Below are 25229 nucleotides of genomic sequence, written 5' to 3' on the forward strand. Positions count from 1 at the left end.
TTGGTCCAAAATATTCCCTCGACAATTTTCATGGCCAAAGAGTCAGTCCAGGATCAAGTTCTTAAGTCCACGTACTTGATTTTCCTAGCTAGCAATTCCCATTTGGTTAGTCCGCTCGAGAGGGATCAATTCCGAGTGAGATTAGACTGAAATATATCAATGAGATTTTTCATTTATTCAAGACTCCTAGATGAGTCGGAATACAGGATGTCACAAAAAAAACATGGACGACATTATTATTTAATGACCAGGCTTCGCGAAAACTATAGAGCGGGTAGTCCCATAAACTATGACATTTTCCTCCAACCCTTCGCACCTAGTAAGGACAAGTTTTGATTAGTTAGCTATAATTTACATGAGCAGGCCATAAGATTTGTCTTTCTCACTCACAAATGTGAGGAAAGAAACTAATATTTCTTTTTTTTTTAAGCTATGATACGTACAAGACAAAAACATTATCGTAAGGGCCTTTGTGAAGCTTATTTAAGTTTCGCTTAAATCATTAGAGTGCTTGGTATGATTAAAAAAAAATACGCTTGAAAGTCGACAATACAAACCAATCTACAACACACCAAAGATTTTGCTTTTTAGCAATAGAAAACACCTTGGCGCATTTGGTTTAGCTTTTCCAAAGGAATTTGAGCCTTCAAAGCCTCTTGGTCAAAATATGAAGTGCTAGGCAAACTTTCTTGGGACCTCTTTTGGCCAAATGCTAGCCTTGCCAAAGTTGAAAGCGTAAGGCAGCCCCCACTTGCTTTGGCTTTTAGTATTTGCGGGAGGCTATTTCTAAGTTTAGATGATCACGAATTACTAAATAAATAAGCTAAGTCTATGACATCAATTGATTATAACCACTGTGTAATATTGTCCGCTTTAGGCCAAGAACCGCACGGCTTCGCTTCTCCAAGGGCTGCCTAAACCGCCCTCTGTAAACGCGTTGCACAAGGTTGGGGTGCCCAAGCCTTACAAGGCATACTACGATCCCTCTCATATCCAATGTGGGACTTTTTGGACCCTTCCTTGTATCATCACATTTTCCCCCATTTCGGTGCCTGGTTCGGTCTAGTCTTGTTCCTCCTTGCCGTCCTAGAAGCCTCGCCAGAGCTGCTCCTTGTCGGGGCCCTTTGTTGGACCGGAAGTGTTACAAGCCCACTAACTTCCACGTGGTTCGTCCTCGAACCATACACCTACTAGAGGGGGTCCTACTCTAATACCACTTGTAACGACCTAGGTGCTATCTCGGGTCCCGCTTTTATACCACCCGTAACGAACCAAGTGCTATCTCTCCGTAATATTGTCCGTTTTAGGCCAAGACCCACACAACTTTGCTTCTCCGAGGACCACCTAAACCGCCCCTGTAAACGCGTTACACAAGGTAGGGGTGCCCAAGCCTTACAAGGCATCCTAAGGTCCCTCTCATATCCAATGTGGGACTTTTTGGACCCGTCCTTGTATCATCACATTCTCCCCTATTTCGGTGCATGGTTCGGTCCAGTCTTGTTTCTCCTTGCCGTCCTAGAAGCCTACCAGGAGCCGCTCCTTGTCCGAGCCCTCTAGCCCCGGCACCACTCCTTATCCTCATCGGACCGGAGGTATTACAAAATGCATATCAACTGGTTAACATATTAGAATATATAAGTAAGGAAAAAGCACGGAAAACCGATTAACCTAGCATATCTTAGGTGATTCTATATTAAAACATCATCAAAAGGCTATAGTAAACTCGTTACAAGTGACCAGGTTTAGGAGGCAAATTAAAATATCTGATCAATGTAATGCAAGGAACTTGGATTTTTGGGTTTTCCATTTGAAGCTGAAAAGTCCATAAGCATCGGAATGAAATGAGATCGAGCATCAAAGAGATAAAGTTTTATAGGGTAAACACATATCCAAATAATCATGTACCGGTAAAAAGTCGACAAAGAACCGTAAAAGCCGTATTTGTTAGACCACTTGATATGTAATCAAGAAAGTTGTAGTGTTGCTTCTCACAAAATTGACCCACAAAAGCTGACCCTTGAGAACCTATACAGAGAAGTTACAAACCCGATCAAAGGGCTCATCGGAATGAAGAGCATTAAACTAAGAATGACAGACACCTCTTCATGGCCATGATGAGAAGCTGGTGAAGTAAAATTTGCTCTCTTTGTGAAGTTTCTCCAAGTCCGCCGGGGACTTCTGAAGTTTCTTGTAACATTACATACGTAAAGCCTAAGTACTACAAATTGCACGAGAATAGGCACTTACCCTATAGAAAGGAGAAGATGCTTTGGACAAGATCTAGATGGATTACACTAGCACTTCATTGAAGCCAAGTGCATGGAAGATGACCCAATAACAATGTAAGCCAAAAGTACTTCTGACAAGACAAAGCTACCTTCTCCTAAAAACTCTTGGTCCTTCAGCTTTAACATCCGCCCTGAAACCTCACGATCAAGATACTATTGAAATGCCTTCCTCCTCACATGGAAAGACAAAAGGCATACAGAAACCCAACTAATCTGCAAGGTTTATTGCAATTCATGATTATTTAAATACCATTAAACATTTGAATTCCTTTGCAAACGTAAGATCGTCCAATGCATTCATTTTTGTATTTCCAGAATTCCATGGACATAACAATCTGTAGACTACATGACGGGTAAAGCCAATCCACCCAGGAAAGTGTTGTCCCATCACACTTGAACATCAAAGGTAAGAAAAGAGACAAGCTTTTATCTTCATAATTCCTTCTTTAGGACAAAACCAAAAATTCAGTTAAACTATAACCATAGTAAGAGTAGCTAGTGTATAAGTTGGAGAAACTTCGCAATCGATCCGAGATTAATCCAAACAGTCTCTCTGTTTTCATATAAATTTGAGTTAGACTCCTAGGAAGGTTAACTGAAATGTGACATAGAACATAGAATTGCAGCCGGAGACATTGTTAATGTATGACTAGGAATGGCCATGGCTTCACCCATAAATGTTAGAGGGGGAAAAAACACCAAAGACAGAGAAAAGAAACAGTGGTAGCGAAAATCCACAAAGAAATATCAAACTATGTGAAATGGTTAAAATAACTGACACACCTTTAAAAGGTGCATTGTAATACTTTGTGTTGGCATCATATAATGAAACCTGAAATGAGATAAAAGACAAGAGACAAATGGGTTTACATGATATAGTCAAGACAACACACAGATATGTTATACTTTTCCATACATGGAAAACTCACACCAAGTGCTGAACAGTCTCAAAGTGATAAGCTAAAGAAATCTATTCACTCCATGCAGGATCCAAACTGTGCAATGAAACTTCTGTCCTGCCAAGTTCCTGAAGCATCCCATCTGTTTTCCTCAAGTAAAAAACTCCCATTGGATCACTCTGCAACATTACAATGATCCAGTAATCAGTCATTTGTTCTAACTATGAGCTACTTAACTATGTTAGCTCAGGTTTATTACACGGCCTGAAATTTGATCATGAGAATGTATGCAAGTTTTGACAAAAGCGAAAGTTGCTATGGAAATTTTGGCAGATGACATTTGCCGCATATGAAGCACACAAGTCAAAAAGAAAAGAGCAAACATAAACATGCAAAGACTGTCCTAGACGAATCTTTTTGAAGCACAAATGGCTCTCCCAGTGATAAGGTACTGTCAGCAACACACGATTACTGAAGACACAAATAACAGGCATCAATCGGAAATGCAAACATCAAATGCTGTGATATTACTAAATTTTTGCAAGCATAAGAAGACAGAAAATCAAGTTTTAAGATACGTTGGTGCAATTTCACTTTAGAAGAAGAAGTAGTTATACCCTTCTGTGACAACCAAATAAAAAAGAACCAAGAAGATCCCAGGTGAATGTGAAAAAACTACATGCTAGTAGCAAGATGTACAACAAGCCCGGTGAAAATGCTAATGAAGTTTTTCACCTTTGACATGACATCACGATCACGTAATTTTGAAGCAGACAGGGATAACTGGAGCATAGACAATAAAGCACATCATACAAACTGTGGGCATTAGATTTCAAGATTGATGCAAACGATAGCACGTTAGGCAATGCATGAAGTTTGTTTTAGAAAGGAATGATATGCTTAATTTGTTCTAGCTCCTTCCCAGATATCCAATTCGTATCTAGGCTTAATCAGCAACAACAAAGTTCAGATTTTGCAAGGCGACACACAATTCAGATAGTAACTCTGTTTCTGAAAGAATAAACAGTGTCAGGATGTACAAGTGCAAGGCTTAGTTACACTCTGTCTAAAAACTAGCTGCCCTTTTGGTAAAAAATTGATGCAAAGCTTTCCCACTAAATTTGTCACGTCATGTAATTCTCGTCAATTGCATGAGTTCTAAAAGGTCAGAGCTCGAGAGGCAGACTAAAATTTTGGTTCGATGAAGAAGAAAAGGAATATCCTCAAGTGAAGTCTAATGAGGAAAACAGGAAGAGAACTCCAATTAGACGACCATTTTTGGGACCGCATAATCAGAAGTTATTCAGATAATCTAACATCAATTAGTTCAGTAGCGAGGTTTGAACAGAATCCACATTGTGAAGAAGGCTTCGCAGTTTTTCTGCAAACAATCCTCCAGTAGACAGATAGGTTTTTCTCGCCGAATCATCGTAGCGCTCGAAACAACAAGAACAAAAAACTGACAAGCGACAACATTGACTCAGGTCTGAAGAAAACGAAGCGCATCATCGCAGCATATTGACTGTGAATGAGCAGGCGAGAGGCACTAAACCACAATTTGAGAGAAGGGAAGCGGGTTGACTGCGAGCTTGGAAGAAGTGGTCAACGACGCCGTTGTGCCCGCCATAGATTCCCCTGTCTAGAACCCCTCGACTGCCACTTCTCTCTCTTTCTCTGAAAAGTCCTGATTTTACAGGCACTGCTTCTGGTGAAAATTGTCTCACCCACTCCCTCTCAACGGCTGATTAGTCGGTGATTCACCCGTTCGACATTCCATTGTTTGTAATCCATATGCGGTGATCATGGCCATTTGAAATTCTGTTGAAATCTCTGGGAAAAAGCTTGCATGACCTCTGAATTCAATAAGCTGATGGGTAATCGTGGTGGAGAAGTGCGAGCCTAATTGTTCGTGCTATGTTATTCAAAATAGTTCCGGAATCATTGTTGTCTGTTTAAACATCTTCATTTTCTTTGGTCAAAGACAATACCCATCTCATTAACTAGAAGAAGTTCGTGACATGTCGGAACAACGCATTTTAGAATTTGGCTCCTTGCATTCTAGAAAGAGGCCGGAGGAGAGTAAATTCTATTTAGAATTGGGCTCCATAAAGCTGACTGATTATGAGATAGCCGCCATGCTTGGTTTTCAAGCATTGTTCTATTTAAAGTCAGTAGATCCATGAAATGTCAGCCCCCACTATCTTTTCTTGTTTTGAGCACCTCTAATCTTTTCCAATGTAGACCCCTTCGTGATTTACCATTCTTCCACCAAAACGCATTAATTCTCTTCTCTATGGACTGACGTATTGCCATTTGGATTTTAAAAGTGGAGCAGAAAATTGGAAGTCCTACGCTCTTTTGGATATAAGTTATCTAATGCAGTCGTCGGTTGCCTTTACTCCTCCCTATGAAAAAAATGGGCCTTTGAATTATTTAAGCACAAAACTTTGAGTTACGCGATACATTTTAAAATGGTAACGCCGTCATAATATTGTCATCTAGATAAAACAGAGCAATTTCGATAAGAAATGATGAAATTAACTTGATGCAAAATCTATTTGCTTGTGATTTTATACTAGAGGTAGTTTTCCCTCACTTAAGTCCCACCAAACAACCACCAAAGTAGGTGATGTTGTCACCTAGATAAAATGGAACACTTTCGATCAAGAATGATGAAATTGTCTCGATGCAAAATCTACGAGTTAATACCACGGAAAATTTCAAATTGGTATACTTGTAATAAATTTACTCCAAATTATTTTTTTGACAGCAAAAAATCCCAAATTGGTACACTTGTGATAAATTTACCCCCAAACTATTTTGTTTTACCACCAAAAATTTTAAATTGATACATATGTGACAAATATTATCCCAAACTGGTACACTTAAGATAAATTTACCATCCATTAGTTTTCGTTAAATTTTACTCTCAAATTGTTGAGTTAGATGACACGTGACGGTTAACAGATGTACCCATTTGGGAGGTTTCACCCTTTGTTTGTCACACATATATCAATTTGAAGTTTTTTTGGTATTAACTCAATTTAACAGAAACCGATGGAGGGTAAAATTATTATAAATGTACTAGTTTGGGGTATTTTATGGCAAAAAAAATTAGTTTTGAGGTAAATTTATTACATGTGTATCGGTTTAGGATTTTTGGTAGTTAATAAAATAATTTGGGTAAATTTATCATAGGTGTGTTGATTTTCTTTTTTGTGATAAAAAAAATAATTTGAGGTAAATTTGTCACGGGTGTACTAGTTTGGAGTTTTTCGGGATATTAACCCAAATTTGTTTGCTTGTGATTTTATTGCTAGAGGTAGCTTTCCCTCACTTAAGTCCCACTAAACCACCACCAAGCAGATGGTTAAATCATAACCGCTGGTTGTCATTTTTCAATTTAAAACCCCTCATGTATCTTCAACCATTTGCAAAGTGCAGCGGCACTGATTGTATTTTTAAGGGCATAATTGGACTCTTGAAAGAGAGACCCAACTTCCTCACGTTTCCCTTATGAGTAATATAGACATAGATATTATCTTCTTTTGCGAGGAAAAGAGAAATTCTTTGAAACTTGATTTTGATATTCATTTTAGACCATGGGCAGATCAAACTAATATTGGGGCCAAATATGCGGACTGGGCTCAAGGAGGAAACAGCTGATCTAGTCCAATCCATTTGCACTCCGGTTTGGTCCAATTGAATTTTGAAGCGTTATTTGTTTTATTTTTTCACTTAGCTAAATAGAAAAGATCACATGCTTATGCGTGCCTAAAAAATAAAATGAGATACGAGAACAATCTAAGCTTGAAAACATAGAACCTTTAATAATTTTTTTTTAATTCAAAGTGACAGAAAAATGAGGGTTAGAAATTTGATCTCAATGATGCGGGCAAGGTTGGCCTCGCCGTGGGTTAGTGAGGCCGGCCACGAGTAGGCCTTGCTAACCTTGGCGAGGCCTCGGCGGGGGTCGCCAGGCTCAGCAACCCCCCTAGGCCATCCCCCACCCATCGCCGGCCATTAATTGCGATGGTGGGGCGGTGGTGGCGGGGGCTTCCAAGCCCTAGCTACTGCAATTATTTTTTTAGTTTATTTAGCTTATTGTTTAGTTTTTTTAATTTTTTTAACTTTAGGGTTTTTTTATTGTTGACTTAGCAACTCCGGCGAGCCACGTAGATGCCATGTCAGATTTCTCGCGAAGCTCACCAAAGTCGACACTAAAATAACCGTTTTTCAAAATATTGACACTTAAATGATCCAAAAAATAATATTGGCATTAGAGTAAACGCTATACATAAATATTGGCACTCCTAGTATCCTTTTGCCTTTTATAATCTATTAATCAATTGTTTCGGCAAGACCGGCTGAATTATATTTTTGACAAAAATACAAATATGCTCTAATAACTTAACCCTATCTCGAATTTTATGTTCTCCAATGAAAAATCTTAAAATAAAACAAAGGAAAAAAGAGAGCGTCTTAACTACTATAAGAGTCGTACGTGACATATAGATGCGGCGTCACACACCTAGCAATTGATCCTGTTGAAGGACTTGTTTAAATCTTACAATCAATTAAGTCACCTGATTGGAATGATAATCTCGAGTTAATATCACGTGCTTTGCCCCCCTAAACGTATTTCCATATTCCATGGGCCTTTTGTTCTATATTTGAGAATTCCTTGGTTGGGTTATACCTAAATCCAAAGCAAAAGATCGCGCATTGCCCAATAAAAAAGCAATTGAAAGAAGAGCGTAGTGAAGTGATTAGAATAGTTCGACCAAAAAAAAAAAAAGTGATTAGACTAAATGCACAAAGACATATCTAATCATCATTTGATTGCTGAAACTCGTTTCGGTCACTAAAGGATCTGATTTATATTCAAAATGTGGGTTACTCAGATTTTAAAGTGAAGTTGATGTAGTCCACACGTTAATAAATGAATCCCAGTGTATCTTCCCATCATGAGAGGCAGGCCAAAGAGCCCAGTGCCGGTATAGTTTTCGAGAAACTACTCTGAAGGTACCCGAGATGATAAAGAGGATCCCCGACTAAATCACTCTTTACAGATATCCTCAAGCACTCGCATTTTCGGTACAAACGATTAATAATGCGAACATTGCGAAGGGTGTTAAGCCCGAAATGACCAACAAGCCTTTGCAAGTCGACCACAATACGATGCTTTATATCCGTCATTTCATGATTGGTCAAGATTTTGATCTAGATAGTGTTCTGGTCCTATCTTGCCGGTTGCAATAATTTGAGGTTTGATTGACCCGTGATTGGCTGATCTTTCTGCAAATGATTTTATCCCTACACTCTTCTCAAATGCACAAACTAATAGACAATAATGTCCGTACTAGGCGACGCAGGTGATATACAAGAAACAATAACGATCACGCAATCTAGGACATTATTCCTTTCCAATCATCAAAATCCTCCTCATATAAGTACAATCACTCGGACAAGCAAACCGATGGTGACAACATGAGGGTTCAATGTAGTCTCTTTTATTCCAAAAGCAAAAAGCATTCGAAACAAGCTAGTCGGAAATCAGAATGACTTCAAGGCATGTCCTTCGCCGAGTTTTGACAAACAACAATCAAATTAGCCACAGTGTAGTGGATGAAGCAACATGCTCCTACATGCCAAATCACCAAGAAAATGGCAGTCCATAGCTTGTGTGTCTTTGGCGGCGCGCTACAAAGACAAATCCAATAAAGTGTCACAACGCTGATTAAGCAGATTCCCCACAGGATTCATTCAATTCAGAATTAAAGGGAAGAAGAAACATAACAAAAAAGGTCCAAGCAGCCCTTGAGAACTTCGCCATGGAGCAAGATGATGATCAACAAAAGCTGAAGAGCTTGAATGCAACTTCTTCCGTATGGGGCGATCCCATTCCTCACCTTATCGATTTCCAAAGAATCGCAAGACATCATCAAGAATTCAGTATTTTGAGAGAACCGGCGGCAACAAATGAAGGACTTGGTTCATGACACGAGTGGCACAAGTGTTACATTGAATAGCTTTTAGAAGAATGCATACCGAAAGCTCTGTAAATGTGTGATACATTACATTTCTCGGAAAATAGGAAAGTTAGTGAACTTCTAAATTGGAGTGATTAAAGTTAGCATTTGGTGGACTAAACATGTTAGGAATGGAGGAACAAGAAAGAACAAAAAGATTCAAGCGTTTGAAGGACTTGCTACAAAATCCACAAAGTGAATACTAGAATTAAGTCCGTAACCTTGCAAGGGAACAACAATGCGATAAATACATAATAATATTTCATATTTAAAATATCTTGGAAATATATGGAATTATTGAGATACTCAAAAGTTAAGTCATGGATTATGTTCTTTCACATTGGTATTGGTAATGTCAGTACTTTTCACTCCATTTTCTATCCATAGACAAACTATATACAATAACCATCAGCACAACTTTAATCAGAAATGCTGAAATTAGATGTACTCAACCAATTTTTCAAGCATGAAGTTCCTATTGCTTGTGGCAAATTATATATTGTGATTTTAACGTGGTCAACTTATCAATGATGTTTCGACCAAAAAAAAAACTTATCGATGATTTTTCATCACATACAACATAAAACTTGATTGGCTATATCCATAGATACAACAGACGAATTCCTTACTGTGTAAATCCATTCATTGTGGGCATTAATTAGACGAGATATATTAGAAGTTGAAGAGAAGAAAGTATAAAATGTTTTTAGGGCAAAAGCCACAAAAAACACAAAAATTATGCCAGCTATGACACATATACCATAAACTTTTTTCTGTGACATAAAAAATCCCAAGCATATACGTGTGTGATATATTTACCTTTCGTCAAGATGTTAATTACGCAACCATTATGCTACACCAGTACATTATCAACAAAATAACGTAGAGAGAACATCTTGAACTCAAAAAAGGAGACATTCAATGAAGCACCTGCCTACTGTGAATACCACATGTTGGCACAAAGATGCCTTGTTGAGAGACATCAACAACATGAACTAGAACAATATTAGAGCACAGGTTGCAAAATGAAAGCAGCCACTTTAATTGTAGTGGGCATGACACCTAAAAGAAACAAACATTTTCAGTAAGACATGTCCAAGTATTGAAACTCCTCAAGAGGAGTGAGCAAGCGCACGATCCTATATAACAAAACCTCACAATCTTCGAAGCTGCATCGACAGAGGTTATGCTAAGCAATTCATCAAACAGCTGGAATGCATGGGTGAGTAAGTGCCCAAAAGCCCCTAATCTTCTAATCATGTTACGATTCCTTTATAATCCAATCAAACATTTTTCAATAAAGAACTACTTGATAACTCATATGAGCTAATACAAAACTTGAAGGGAACGCAACTTTTCTTTCTAGGGACACCAGGTTCAAAGAGACATGATTAGGCGCACGTAATTACCTCGCCGACCGAATTCGGCGGGGATTTGTTTCACATCGATAAGGTTTGGATGGTGGTATTGAGGTCGCCCTCCCAACGCCATTCATCATCCCCGTCGGAGAGGAGTACTTTGTCTAGTTGTGGTGTCCTCAAGGCACCCTTGTAGAATATATTCATCATGGGGCACGCGTGACGACAACACGCACCAATGATGGAAACCCGAACGCGCAATTCGTGGGAGAGAAGCTCTCAAGGCTTGGTAAACCATCAAGTATCAACTCTTGCAACTTGGGGAAAGAGATCTCCTCCGCTCCATTTCCATGATCTGTTGTTACCACGTCTTCCATTGCACCACAATTTCTTAGGATTAGCCTAGTAAGGTGCACCGGACTTGTCACAGGTGAGGAAGTCCCGATATGTACTAAACCAGCGCAGTCCTCTACTTTTAATTGCTTCAATCTCTCGAATGGAGTTGGAGATGGAAACGCGATTGACAAATTCAGGCACTTCCAAACCAGCAGAAATTCAATATGTTTAAGGATTTCAGCCATTAAGGAGCCATCTTTCCAAACTCGGCTCAAGTTATACAACTTATACGATTGAAGTTGCTTCAAATTTCCAAGTGCCTTGAGAGGTCTTTCCACGTCGGTTAGACTTCCACGGAGAGTAGCTGCCCCACGTCCAAACTTATCTTCCGGAAATATCTCCTCGAAAGAGCTACAACCCACACCAAGCCCTTCCGGGTTGGGAAATCGCTGGAGAAGGAAGTTGGAGGGAAAGCCAACATTCTCATCGTGGTAGCATCCCAAACCCAGCCCTCCGAGATTGCGAAAGATGTAATGCTGCGGTATCATCACAACATCCTCCCTCGCTAATCTCAATATCTCCAATTGTGGAATGACCCGTTAGGAATGCGTTTGAATTAGGCCAATAAAAGTAAAATACGGGGCACAACCATGACCTAATGACTAAAATGTCCTTCCATTTATTATGGAAAACAGAAATGTATGTTGTTAGTGGTTTACCCAATGTTCAATCAAAGTATGTTTAGCGAATTTTGATGAAGACAGTTAATTTTTTTTTTTCAATCATACTTGAGCTATTTCAATTGTCGACTATTTCAATCCGAAAGTTAGAATATGTGAATTTCAACAAGTTCGTAGCAAAAACTTGAAACATAAAACTTACTTGTTTTACAAAATCAGGTTCCATATGTAGTCCACTGAGTAGATGCGCCCTCAATAGCAAGATGGTGTATTAATATGTTGCATTTTGTTTTCTAAGCAGCAGTTCGAATGTCTAATTTTTTTTTTTTTAAATGACTCTGAGAAGAATGCATTCAAACTATAACGATTGACTGGGAATAAAATATCGGGTAAGCTAAGCAACAAACCAAAAGCACATAATGGCCCTTTTTAGCGTTCCATAAGGTTCGAAATCGAACTATTTGTGTGTAGGTATATATCACTAATATAACACTCAAATTAAAGTTGGTAATTTTGATTAAACGTTAGTAACTTCAAAAGTGTTGGCAAGCCATCAAAATAAACTTTGGTGGATTCTTTAAGGAGTTGGTGATCTTGAAAGTACAAAGAAACATAAGAAATTTTCAAAATCTTAACAGCTCATTTCGGAGACCAAAAGACATGAGCAGCCCACTCCGAAAAATATGAGCCGAAGATAATTAATCGCAAACAATCTTTAAATTTCTAAGCACTTGACAGGTGTGGTTAGGCGAGTATTAACAAGCATGAAGTGTTTAGCAATTTCAATCTCTTATGGAAAATAACAAAGCTCCGAAGGCTAAGCACATACGCCAATGAAAACAACGGCAAAGCGCTATAATTAAGGACGATACCTTTTCAAAACAAAAGAGTGCAGGTTGATTCTCGCTGGTAGTTGTACCTTGGCAGCTTTGGAATTCACTATCGAATGAGAATGACCTCATCTTGCCGCAATGTCTCACTCCCAATGCTTTCAAGAGTGGCCATGTTGAAGTATGACTATTCTGGTAGAAGCTCCTCAGGCCCGGCAACTCAAGTAACCCCAACTCGGTCAATCCCGGAAAGAATAGATCACCTGCACTCCTCTCTACTCCATCTTCCGTGATAATTTCCTCCACCCCACAATCCTCTACGAAAAGTTCTTCAAGCCTTGTCATACTTTTTTCCATTGAAACCGGAAATAAGCTTTTGAGACTCACACACCCGATAACCTCCATGCTACGTAAGCATCCAAAGGTAAGACCTCCTTGAGGAAGTCCACTCCACACATGCTTCAATTTTGGGAGCCGTGTCAAAACTAATTCTCTCAATTCAAAAGTGCTTGTACAATGAGCTTCGCTAAAATTGACCTCTTGGACATGAAAGACCACTTCTAAGGACTCACAATCGATCACAGTTATCTTCTCTAAGTTTTGAAATCTTGTGAGATTAGTATGAGATGAAAATATGGTTGAAAGTTTCTCACAATAATCCACTACTAGAGTCTTGAGCTTGGTAAAGGCATTTGAAGCAAGCTCACCAAGCCATATCTTCTCCACGTTATCCATGTGCGAGATCTCCATCAACTCCATACTAGGAAACTCAACCTGTTATTTTTCATTTCAATTCATTAAAGCCAACTCTTTGTCCCCCTCAAAAAGCAAAATACTTTAATTTCAAGAATAATGAAAATCATAGGAGAAACATTATGTGGAATAGTAAGGAAAGAAGACTGGATGCACATACCATCCCTCAACATCGCATTTTCCTGAATACATCTTGTCATATTACTTTGAAAGTAGAAAGCATAATTTTGTTCTAATACATATATAAAAAATTATGCTTGAGCAATACCATAATCCATAGCCTCCAATCTGGCCTGTCTCAGATTTGGCTCATTACAGCACACACATACACATTGTAAGGTATTGACACGGGAAAAAAAAACAGTTAGCACAAGAGCAATGCTTCATGAATCTTGCACTTCAAAATTTTCTTGGACAAATTATAGACTCCCCATTTAGCCCCTCCCTCCCAGGCTTGTGCTTGACGAAGCTCCATCACAGCATTAATTGCCATGCGGGACCGCAATTATTACGAGTTAAGCGCATGTTAAAAAAAAATTTTAGGACTTGAGTGTCGAATTCAAGCTTTAGGACTCGGGATGCCCTTATCCTCTAATCTTACATTGAACAAGATTTAAATTTGAGCTCACCGCTTTTGCATCGTCTTGTCTTTAGATTAGTTGAAAGATGTCAACTGGCGCTCACCCCTAAGTAATATTTGTATTTGAGTTACGGTATAAATGAAACATTAAATTAGTTTAAAATTTGAGAATGAAAAAAAAAAGTATATCAAGTTTCAGAAACTTATGAAGAAGTTCTGATACGCGTGTCAATATGTTTATTTTAAAAAAGTAGCTTTTATTAACTTAAAGTCAAAATTTTCTAAAAGAAAAGTGATGAGTTAGCATAAGTCACCCCATAGACCCTTACGTTGTCTAGCTCAAAGCATCAAGGACACGAAACAAGATATGCCATTAGAGAAGAATGCGCGCAAACCTTTTCGACCAGCAAAAGTGGTCATTGCGTTGGAACGCTGCCCTCCAGTCTTCTACAACCGGCATCTCCTATAATCACCTCCACAGCATTACAATCTTCAACAATAAAATTCTCCAAGGAGGGCCACTTTGAAATATGCTTCCCATGGCAGAAACTCCTGAGTTTTATCATTTTGTGAAGATGTAGAGTGACAAGTTGAGGAATTTCAATTATATCAATTGCTTCTTCAGGTTTCTCCTCTTCTCTGGCAATAATGTACTCCATCTCTCCACAGCCACCAAGAATAAGATGCTGGAGTTATACCGGACATTTTTCCATAGAGATTGTTAAAAGGTTTCTCGGACGTGGGCACTCCTCAACTGTCAAGGACTCCATGCAATGAAGTGGCCTCTTCCACATAAATGCTTGGCTGACATTCAATAGGTTGGGACACTGCTTCACCTCAAGGACCTTCGGTCGACAAATGGACTCATTGGGCATCTCATTCTCCCAAAGTTGTCCGGATTGAATTCCTGTTAGACGTAGCTCTTCCAATTTGGGAAATACAACCTGCATATGCATCACATGGCTAAAGTCACAATGACTGGCATTGAAGCAAAGTTGTTTATGTATCCAGAGCATCACAAAGAAAGTAAATCACATGAGTAGCGATACAGCCGAGATAAAGGAAACAGGAAAACCTTCTCATCAAATAAAGAATGTGGACTTTCAAAACCGGCGGATCCCCCATTCATCGTCTCCACGCTCGGTGCTGGCATCCTCAATATGAACGCCTTCACTTCTGTGCACTTCAAAATTGAGAGCTTTCTAAGGGAGGGAAACTCATATGCACAACTTCCCGAGCAGAAACTAATCAAGCTTTTAAGGGAACACAGCTTCAATGTACGTAAATCGGAGAACTTCATGGGCTTCAACTTTCTCTCTTCACTTTCTTCTGTGGCGATTACTTCCTGCATGTTATTGCAACCAGAAACATCTAGCTTCTCCAGTTTATCAAGAGTCCCGCATGTGTCATTTGTGAAGAGATATCTCAAAGCGTGGCAATCGCGCAAGCTAACATTAGTCAAACTAGACAGACCTAACATTGCTTTGGTGCTGCTTGGCATCAATGCATTCAGCCTCGGCAGGTCCCACAACTTCACTTCTTTTACGTTTAACGAGACCGGACGTTTTTGCCTTTCCTTAGAATTGACAGGAACATGTTCCATTAATGCTTCCAAAGAGGTACACTTGACCACCTCGATCATTTTCAAGCTCTGGAACCTCTCTATTAAAGTTGAGGGAAAAATATGAGACAAATTTTCACAATCTCGGATCGTGATGGATGCTAGTTTGCGGAATGATTTTTCAGAAAGTTCATTGGGCCATATCTTCATCAACCCACACGATACGAGGGTCAATTCCTCCAAGCTCGGAAAAAGAACCCGTATCAAAGGACCACATGTTAGTTTCTCGACCACGAACTCCTAAATGTCCCGATGTGGATGAAGTTGGTTACCCATGATAATATGTACTATAATGTAATCTCAAGAATGGAGTCGGTCACCCAAGATTATACCATTGTCATAGAAAAATAACATATGCGTAGTAGCAAGAGGTTTTAAAGGACATGATGACGGACAGAATTTTCAACTGCTTCATCAGCTATAAGACTACAGGCACAAACAATATTTCTGCAATAAACATAACATAGAAAATACCAGAGATATTTACGTACTTTTCGATTGAAGAGTATAGGCAAGGACAAGCTAGAGTTGACACCACCAAATGGTTGTTGTAAAACTGTATCAACTGCTATCGATTGTTGCTTTCCTTCAAATGAAGAGAATGTCGTCATTTTAGGGCATCCAGATATCCTCAATCTTGTTAAGATTGGGCAGTGAATACGGTACATCCCGTAAGCGAATGTCCTGAGATTTGGCAATTCTTCGAGAGATAAAGAGGTTAACCGAGGGAACTCTAAAGTGTTGATGGATGCTTCTTCTTCTTCCACATCTATGATTTCCTCCAATAGTTTACAACTCGCTATTTCTATTTTTCTTATTTGCTGCAGTGCTTTGGCCATGGAAGAAGAAAAAAGAAACCTCAAGTTCTCACAATTTTGCACCTTCAGTGCCCTTAAGTTTCGGAAACACAAAGCTATTCTTGGATGCTTGTTCCATATGTACTCCAACCTTGGTAAGTCACTCAAGGTTAATGTGGTCAATCGCGATAGAATCTCAACAACCCCACTGGCTGTCGGTCCTTGAAGGTCGAATACTTCCCGTATTAACCGACATCTTTCAACACTTATGGCTTCCAAATTTTGTAGCTTTCTTACCAAATTTGATGGGAAGATGCCCAAGAGGAATGCGCAATCCTCTACCTTCAGAAATTTTAGGTTGGTCACATCTGAGGGAAATTGAGAGTTCCATATCTCTTTCAATTTGGGAAGTTCGGATAGTGTCAAGGACTCCAACCAGGGCAATGAAACCTTCAAAAGTTAGGAGAATCACGTTAGGAAGGCATATGCATTGATTTTTCTTTAGCTGCGAGGAGTGGATAACCCCATTTAAACTCACAATGCTTGTAACTAAAAATTATCAATATGCGTTGCATGTGAAAATTTAATAAAGAAAAAAAATCTCATATAACAGATTTGAAGATGATGGAAGAAAAGGCCGAGTAGTGTTTTTTGAATTTAACCTTTTTCTCCTTTGAATTTTATCAACTTTTTACGGTTGAATTATCATTTACCTATTATGTACATGGACTATACTATATAAGAGGAAGCTATAATCCCTAAGTTATTAAGGAAATTGAATTTACCCTCACATTTTGTGCGTTCTAATTTTTCAAATTTAATGGCATAGCCTAAATGAATTCAGACGACAGTGTCAAAAACGGGTTCATCAATTTAAGATCCATGGTCGCAGTAGCACCACATGGGCATGAAAGTCAATTTCAGCAATGGATTTCAATTGATATAGAGAGTCAGTCATGTAGCCAAGAAAAAGAGTTGGTTAATCTAATAAATGATTTTAGTCAAGCATCATGCTCTTTTGCGCTTGGGTCGCGCCACAAATATTTATTTTTCATAGATAATTAAAAAGGGGTTTCCATAGTGTTATTTACAGAAACCGTTAAATCCAAGCATTAGTGAACAAATGAATGCTAGATGTTTTTTCTAATAAACACTTTCAAGCAGTATTTTATTACAGTAATAATATCAGAAAAGTGAGTTAGAATGAAGATTTTTGATTGATTTGATTACGACAAAAGCTCCATGTTACCCCCAGGGGTAACGAAAACAGATTGCCATGCTGAATATATTTGATTTTTCATTTTGTAATCACACAACAGTCCATCAACTAACACATGAAAAATAAATTGAGGATAATTCTAAAGCCATACCTTAATATGTTTATAATTATAATATCAAAGTAATCAAATTCGATGTTTGTCGTTTGGTTGATAAATGCATATTACCTTTGTTAAAATCACACACAATTTCTGCTCCAGAGTAAATATTCCAATACGTCAATTTTTTTTTAAAGACTGCAAAATTGTGCGGGACTCCAACTGTTACCTTTGTTCCACTCAAAAAAAAAAAAACTGATACCTTTGAAAGAAGGTGGAGGAAATTGGAAAAAGGCTATAAAAGTCGGCAACTTTATTTGCAAATTGAGTAATGAACTAACTCACGCTTAAACAATTACTTTTTCGTGATTAATATATTCAGATGAAGGCAATATCCATATTTGTAGCTCATGCATCAGCAGACTAGTCGGAGAAGGTTTCATCCAATTAGAATGGTCGGGACGAATGGGAACATGACTCTTTCAGAAAGTATGAAACTTACCTGTTGCCCATCGAAGAATATGACTGAATGGTCCTCGGTTTTACAGAAACTCGTCATCTCTGGCAAGTTTTGTAGCGTCAGCCTACGCAACTTGAATGACTTCGCGTTAGCATCATCATCTATTTCATTTATGTATTCATCTGGCTCGGCATCTGCAACGATTTGCTGCATCAAGTGGCATCTCGTTATTTCAATCTCTTCTAGCTGCAAGAAATTTTTTGTCATGAACGAATGAAATAAATATTTGATTTCACCGCAGTTTTTCACTTTCACAATCTTTAGTGAGCCCAACGATCTTGGGGCAAGACAATCGTGATAAATCTTCTCCAAGCTGTTCAAATTCTCAAGAACCAACGATTCCAATCTTGTAAATGCAGGGTAATGTGTGGAGACATAATGAACCGTGAAGTTATTTTTTACATGAAGATGCTTCAATTCCAGAAAACCATTGATGCACAAGTTGTGAATGCTATCGCTGCCATCTTGCAATCCATCCAAGCAGAGATCTTGCGTTCTCCCCAAACATTCCTGCATCCACACATTTTGGAAAAGATCGCCGGAATCCAGCTTGAGCTCTAAAGTTCTGGATTCTTTGTGTTCACCAGAGCAACCCTCAGTGGCCCCAATTCGGATTTTATGCTTGTTCAAATTTCCAAATGGGAGGTCACCTGAGAGATTGGTAGAATGAGGAATAGTAATGTAGAGAGTTCTCAGCTTTTTCATGTTCTTCAACTCAGCCAGGCTGGCGTTGCTTTGCGGTGCTTCATCCTCAGCCTCCCACTTATCAAAGCTATCTTCCATATAAAGTTCTTCTAAATTAACCAAGTTTCCGAGCACCCCGGGTTCGATAACTTTAAGTTCAGTGCACCCAATCAAGTCCAAAAATCTCAATTCTGTTAATTCACCTATTTCTTTGGGCAATCGAGGGATTGCAGATCCGGAGAAATTTAGGAATTGCAATCCTTTCAGCTTTCCAAGAATATTCACATCCTCCAGACAGCAGTGTGCAAGAGTCAGCGATTTGAGGTTCCCAAGGAATTCGATCGACGAAGGCAGAGAGGTGAAAGACAAACCAGTCAAGTCCAAGACTTGGAGCTGCTCCATAGATTCAAAAAATGACTCTGGAATTTTCGGAGCCCAATTACTTTCAGCTAATATAAGCATCCTCAAGTTTGGACAGTCCAATTTTTCAGGAAGGTCATCAATGCCAACATAAAGTACGGATATCGCGGTGCATTTTCTGAGCTCATCCTTTGACCATTCTTTAAACCCAAAATCCTTCCTCCCGACCAAGGCGTACCAATCCGTGGAAGTAATAGAGATGGCCACGTCAATAAATATGTCATGCATTCTGAACCATTCCTTGTCATCGCTCTCTAGTAACAGAGAAGAGTCTTGCAGAGCATGTAGATCCATAATCAACCTATCTCTAGCGTTTTCGATGGTGTTGCTGAATTTTCCAAGTAAACCCAAGCCCATGCAGTAGGCAAGGGAATCCCTTATCGCAATTGTCCCAGAGACTAGAGCACAAACCAAGAACACCGATTTGATCCTCTCTTCTTTTAAGTCATTGTAACTTAGTTCCACTATTGATTTTACATTGGACGCATCTATATTGGTCGAAGCGTTCCTCCATGCCGGCAAATCTCCGTGCTTCAACCTTTTTGCCAATGGAACAATCAAAAGTGGCAAGCCTCCGCAATTCTGCACCACTCCATCTACCCGCCGTTCAAACTCAGGATCATTAACTTTGTACCCCGCTGTCCTTTCAAAAAGTCTTCGGGCTTCTTCATGCTCTAACTCATTGAGTGAGAATTCTCGATCAGAGCCCATGTGAGTGCGCAGAACATCTCGGTTTCTAGACGATAGCAATAGCTTGCAGCCTCTTACTTTATTATCATCACTGCAAGGGATACCAACTTCCTTCAAGTCTAGCTTCCCCCACAAATTATCTAAAATTATGAGAATGTTTTTCTGAGGACCACTCTCCAACCTCTCACGCAAACGATGTGCTCTCCCAAGAGCAGATTTCTCATTCATCAGGTGCAGGCCAAGGGCGTCAGCAATTTCATCCTGGATTCTCTTTATATCTTGATGGCGTGACACATTTGCCTTGGCAACCATGTCGAATGGCTTTCGATCTTGCTTAACTCGCCTTTCCACATCCTCCAAAAGCTTGGACTTGCCAACCCCACCTGGTCCCCACACCCCAACCACACTGACCTTGTCATCAACTATAGCCTTCATTACTTCCTCCATGATTTTGGACCTGGACTCCAGGACGTCTTCTTTGCTCTCATCAGGTCTTGCAGGGGAAGTGGTAGGAGGGACAAATCCTATAGGAAGATTCTCACGGTAGACCTTCTTGAAGTTACTATTTTGGCTTTCTTCACGGAGCTTCTGAATGACTGGAATCATCTTCTTCACCTCTCTACCCATTGAATGGCGGACCACTGGGTTGGGCAGCCACCCCCGGAAGCAAGCACTTTTTGGACTTGCGTCACGTTTTAACAGTTTATCTGCATTCTCAGTCTCCTCCTTCACACTCTTCAGCCAATTATCAACATCCGTGTGTATTGTACGTTTTCCGCCATCCAAGGCTTCGTCGACGGAGCTCTGCACCCTTTCCCTCGCAGCCTCCAGCTTCTCAACTCCATTTTGGAGATCTTGGACGTAGCTCTTGTAGCACAGCACGTACCCAAATTGGCGTCCAATGGGAGCAAACAGGCACTCAACAAGTTTCGAAACTAGGTTCCCTGCGGCGGACGTAGCAACTGCCTCGGCCATAATGTCTTCTTTAAACCCAAGAATTTCCTCTTCTTCCTCCCTCTCTTTTGCTCTCCATACAAGTGCGAAGGAAACTGAAAAGAGAACAGAACCAAATCAGTTACAACAGTGAAACAAAACCAGAGAGAGAGAGAGAGAGAGATGAGCGCGCGCCTTGAGTGTCCGGAAGCAAGAGGAATGCAAATAAAATAGAGACCGAGGAATATAATATCAGCAAGAGCGACTTTTAGAACGTACAGTTACTTGGGAAAAAACTTGGTTGATGCGAGAAAATATTAAGTTCAACTACTACGATGCCACGTCATTTATGCTTTAACCCAAGCAGTGAGCGACAAGTGGCACTGAGGGGGCCCACTGTAAGACAATTGGAAAGTCTCTCTCCCTCGCTGCCTGCCGGTTCGATGGGATCTCTTTCGTTCTCTCTCTCTCCTCTCTCTGCAACTCCATGGAACCACCGATCTGTCGAGCTCCGCCGCCGCTTGCTCCCTCGAGGCCTACCTCGCCAAGCGACACGGCGTCGACAAGGCCCTCAAGATCTCCACTTAAAAGAATGTGACATATCAAGAAAGAAGAAGCAACACGTAATGTGTGAATTTTTCACGTGCAATATTTGTATGCTTTCAAGCGATGTAAGGTGTCCCGCAACGAGTGAAAACTCAAATGTTTTTCGTCCTGTCCAATCATAATAAACTAGAAAATGAAACTACCGTAATGGGTGCTGCGTTTCGGATTAAGTTACCTCGGAGCCTCGGATCGAAGTCGTGTCCAAGTCCCGGAAAGGAAATACGATCGGAGGATCAGCCTGTAGTCATCGAAGCAAACAATCTCAGAACAAGAACGAGCGTCTGGGTGTGATTTTGATATCTCGTGGTGCTCTTACCGATGCAGTTTCTCCTCTTCAATCACCAAGCCCTTTGCCCCCTTCAACTAAGCCTTGAACTTTTTCTCTTCGCCTCCATAGGAACAAACCCCGATGGGCTTTTTGGTAATATACGTAAATCTTGTTGACCAAAAGACCACCACGACGATTCCCAGGGGCCACTCGTAGACTTTCAGGATATTTTCTTAGCCCCCTTCGTAATGTGGACCGCGTGGCCACGCAGATCTAAGTGAGAAAAGGACCGAACGATTGGGGACACAACACGAGACAGCACATCAATTACGTGGTTCGCTTCTGTCAACCTTGCCCAGATCAATAATTGCAATTGCAAGTGACCATGCAAGTAGAACAAAGACGAAAAGAACAAAACAAAACAAAGGCAACAATAATGGCTTGGGATGGGTCTCGTGAAGTTGAACCGACACGTTCTTCCTCAACCCCTTCTCATCATCTGTCGTTAGACTAGTATTGGACATGTTTTGAGTAAGGAGCAATAATTCACATGAGCTCGCCATAAGGTTTCTCCCCTTTCTCTTCTCTCTTATAAGTGTGTGGAATGAGATTAATATTTCTTTTCCTAAGCTACGATTCCTACAAGAGAAAAAAATATCTAAAGGGAAGGGCCCCAGTAATAATTCCTTCATCACCATGGATATCTTATCATGCTTGTGTGGACATGGGGGTTCTAGTTTATTTACGTCTATCTCAATAAACTGTTTATCAAATCAGTGCCATTGATATTCGGAGGAAGAGATCTTCGTAAAAGTGATTTTAATGATCCGATAAATAATCAAACGTATATTCACAATCAAACTCCAAATGTATATTCTTTTGAATAGTGGCAGTCTTAATCATTTAACTTTTTCTCAATATATTTCAAAGCTTAAAACATTTCTTCTCATATTTTCATGATTTCACAAGAAAGCAACATTTGATAGCTTGTACTTGTTTTGAAGTTAGTACTATCCACCACATGTTTTGATAAGCTAGTGTTTCTTAGAGCTTAGCTGATGCCGTGTCACCCATAAAATAAAATATAACTTCTTTAAAGTGGATCGGGCTATTTTTATCCCCTCTTTGGCTTGCTACTAATATTTTATTGTCAATTGACCAAAATAACTTTCTATGTCTGGAAACAAGGTCAATTACCTATTCAACCTTTTTTTTTCTACTCTCATCTCCTCTTCACTTTCTATGTTTATCGTTAATTGACTAAAATATCCTCCTATGTTTCTGTTGATCACTTTCACAATAAATGAGTTTCACTTAAATCATTTGAATGCTTAATGTAATCATTTCCCTTAAATCTGAAAAAAAAAATTGCTTGAAAATAGGCAATACAAACCAACCTATGGCCCACTGAAGATTTTGCCTTTTGTTATTTGGCATTAGTAGATACATTTCGAGTGATCCTTTACTGAGGGCACATACATATAAGGTGAAAAAAAAAAAAATAGGTTCCACGCCGGACATTTGAAGTAAAAAGAAGTGTTCAATGATTCACAAAACAGAATATCATGTTTCAAGTGGGAAATCGACAAAATCCCACACGACATACTTGGAGTGAAGGGGGGTCGGAGTAATTGATAGTACCTTATTAACTCATAAATTTAATAAAAGAGGTGCATGTTTACTGCGAGGAAAGAGAGTCAACCAAAACAAGAGGATCATGTCCAGGGGCCAAAATTGGATGGCTTGATGACATCCTAAATAATTGCAGGTTATCAACCTCCACCCCTCATAATTATGCCTCATAATTCAATTAATTATTTATATTATTGGCAAAATTCAACATTTTATTATTGGTCGTGTTAAGAAAAGGACATGTATCTTTTTAATTCATAAGATTTAACGGATGCTAAAAGTTCTAAAATCCAAATTTTTATCAAAAAATTTAGTAGATGGTCATATCATGGCTCTTCTATCCTTTTTTCTTTCAAGTTTGAGTATCATTACTCATTAGTGGTTATGAAGCCCCCACAAGCCACCGCAAAACCCTAAATTGTTACCTGATATTTTACTTCAACATATTAGGTTCTTTTTTTCCCAATTCTTACGATAGAATAGAATGTCAAAAAGTGACATTTATCATATTTAAATGTTTATCATTTATTCTTTCATCACTTGTCCCATGAGGTGGTAAGATAGATGGAGCCTCAACAAGTTGGGGCCTATATGGCTAGATAATGTACTCATGTGCTAAGCATAATAAAATACAAGCATCAAGCCAAGAAGACATAAAAGTTGGTACGATTTATGTTTTTCATTTTTGTTATCAAATCGAGAAATTTTGGTTAGAATGTGTTCTCACTCCCTCCCTCCAATACCCTATGAATATAATCCAAATATACACTTGCACTTTCATTTTTGGTAATTTTTCACCCACTCTGTTTATTCTTCCTTGGTTTTCTTAAAAGGTAAAATGAGTACAACCAAATTATCAAACAAATAGGATGAAAGTTGAAACAAGTGGTGATAACATGCAAAAAAATTGACATACATACCAGGAGTGGCTTCACTGTAACGATGCAAGAGGAATTGAGATTTCTTGACTTCAATATTGACTTGTCTAAAGATGGATGAAGGGCAATGCAGGCTAGAACCGATCCTGATAACCAGTGCACATATCAACATGACGTAAAAATAAGTGGACACCGTGGGGGAAGAGTACAGCAGGGAACTAAAAATTCAAAGAAGAGAATTGCAACCGAGAAAGATGTCTCAATACCTCCAGCTTCGACTTGGAATGGCTAGAAGGTGAAGGGATTATTTTCTGAGTTCTGGAAGCAAATACTATGCCCAACTTGTTGGACTCGCCATGTGCTGCCACATAAATCAAGAAACACAATTAGCAATCAAGACAAATACCCATGTTCAAACAACTTGCAAATAAGAAACTCATTAGTTGAGAAATAGTGTGTAATATTAGAGGGAAATGACGAAGAGGGACAGAGATGGCAAAATATCTCGATCCCCCCAAGAAATTTTCAATCAAAGCCCAGACAGAATTCCGACTTGTTGATGGCGACGTCTTTATTTCTTTCTTCATTCACAAATAAATTAATGCCGTGGTTGCAAATCGGTCTTTTGCTTATAGACGTTCTCAAATAAATTGGTCTTTTGCTAAAAGATGTTTTAATCGAAACTTATCTTCGGCCAAAAAAGAAAAATACTCATGTTAGATTCAGGTTGTTCATAGTGGAAATTGATTTTCAGATGATGCTACTCTTCAGAGGCCACGTAACCATCTCCTTTAGCAGCAACTTGTTCAAGATGTTGAATAGTATGCTTTGAATTATTTTCCTCAACTCAACCAAAAGGCATTATTCTCTAATGATCAGACATTATAAAAATTATGGTAGGTTGTGGTCCCATAGACTAGTTTTCCTCGAACCCTTCCCATCTAACAAGGACGAGTTTCAACTGATTTGCCCTTTCTTGTCTACAAAACCTAATTGTAAGGGCATAACTTCTTCATCGTCATTTACATTTTCCTATACTAGTGTCCAATATAAAATAATTTCATTTGTTAATTGCTTTGTGTTTAAAAATATATAGCTAATGTATGGC

The 25229-nt window shown here is 39.2% G+C and overlaps 2 protein-coding genes across 2 annotated transcripts in view; both read right to left on the reverse strand.

Annotated features, from left to right (window-relative positions):
• Positions 1-25229, reverse strand: part of LOC115751677 (protein BONZAI 3-like) — a 1030407-nt gene that overhangs the window by 615139 nt on the left and 390039 nt on the right. The gene's annotated exons all lie outside the window — the stretch shown is intronic.
• LOC115733003 (disease resistance protein RPS2-like) lies at positions 15990-20826 on the reverse strand. Its single transcript, XM_048280718.1, is given in 3 exon segments — positions 15990-16162; positions 16165-16624; positions 17993-20826. Coding segments are annotated over 3 exon segments (3420 nt in total). The 5' UTR covers positions 20780-20826.

Source organism: Rhodamnia argentea, chromosome 6 (assembly GCF_020921035.1).
Source record: "Rhodamnia argentea isolate NSW1041297 chromosome 6, ASM2092103v1, whole genome shotgun sequence".
Classification (NCBI taxonomy): Eukaryota; Viridiplantae; Streptophyta; class Magnoliopsida; order Myrtales; family Myrtaceae; genus Rhodamnia; species Rhodamnia argentea.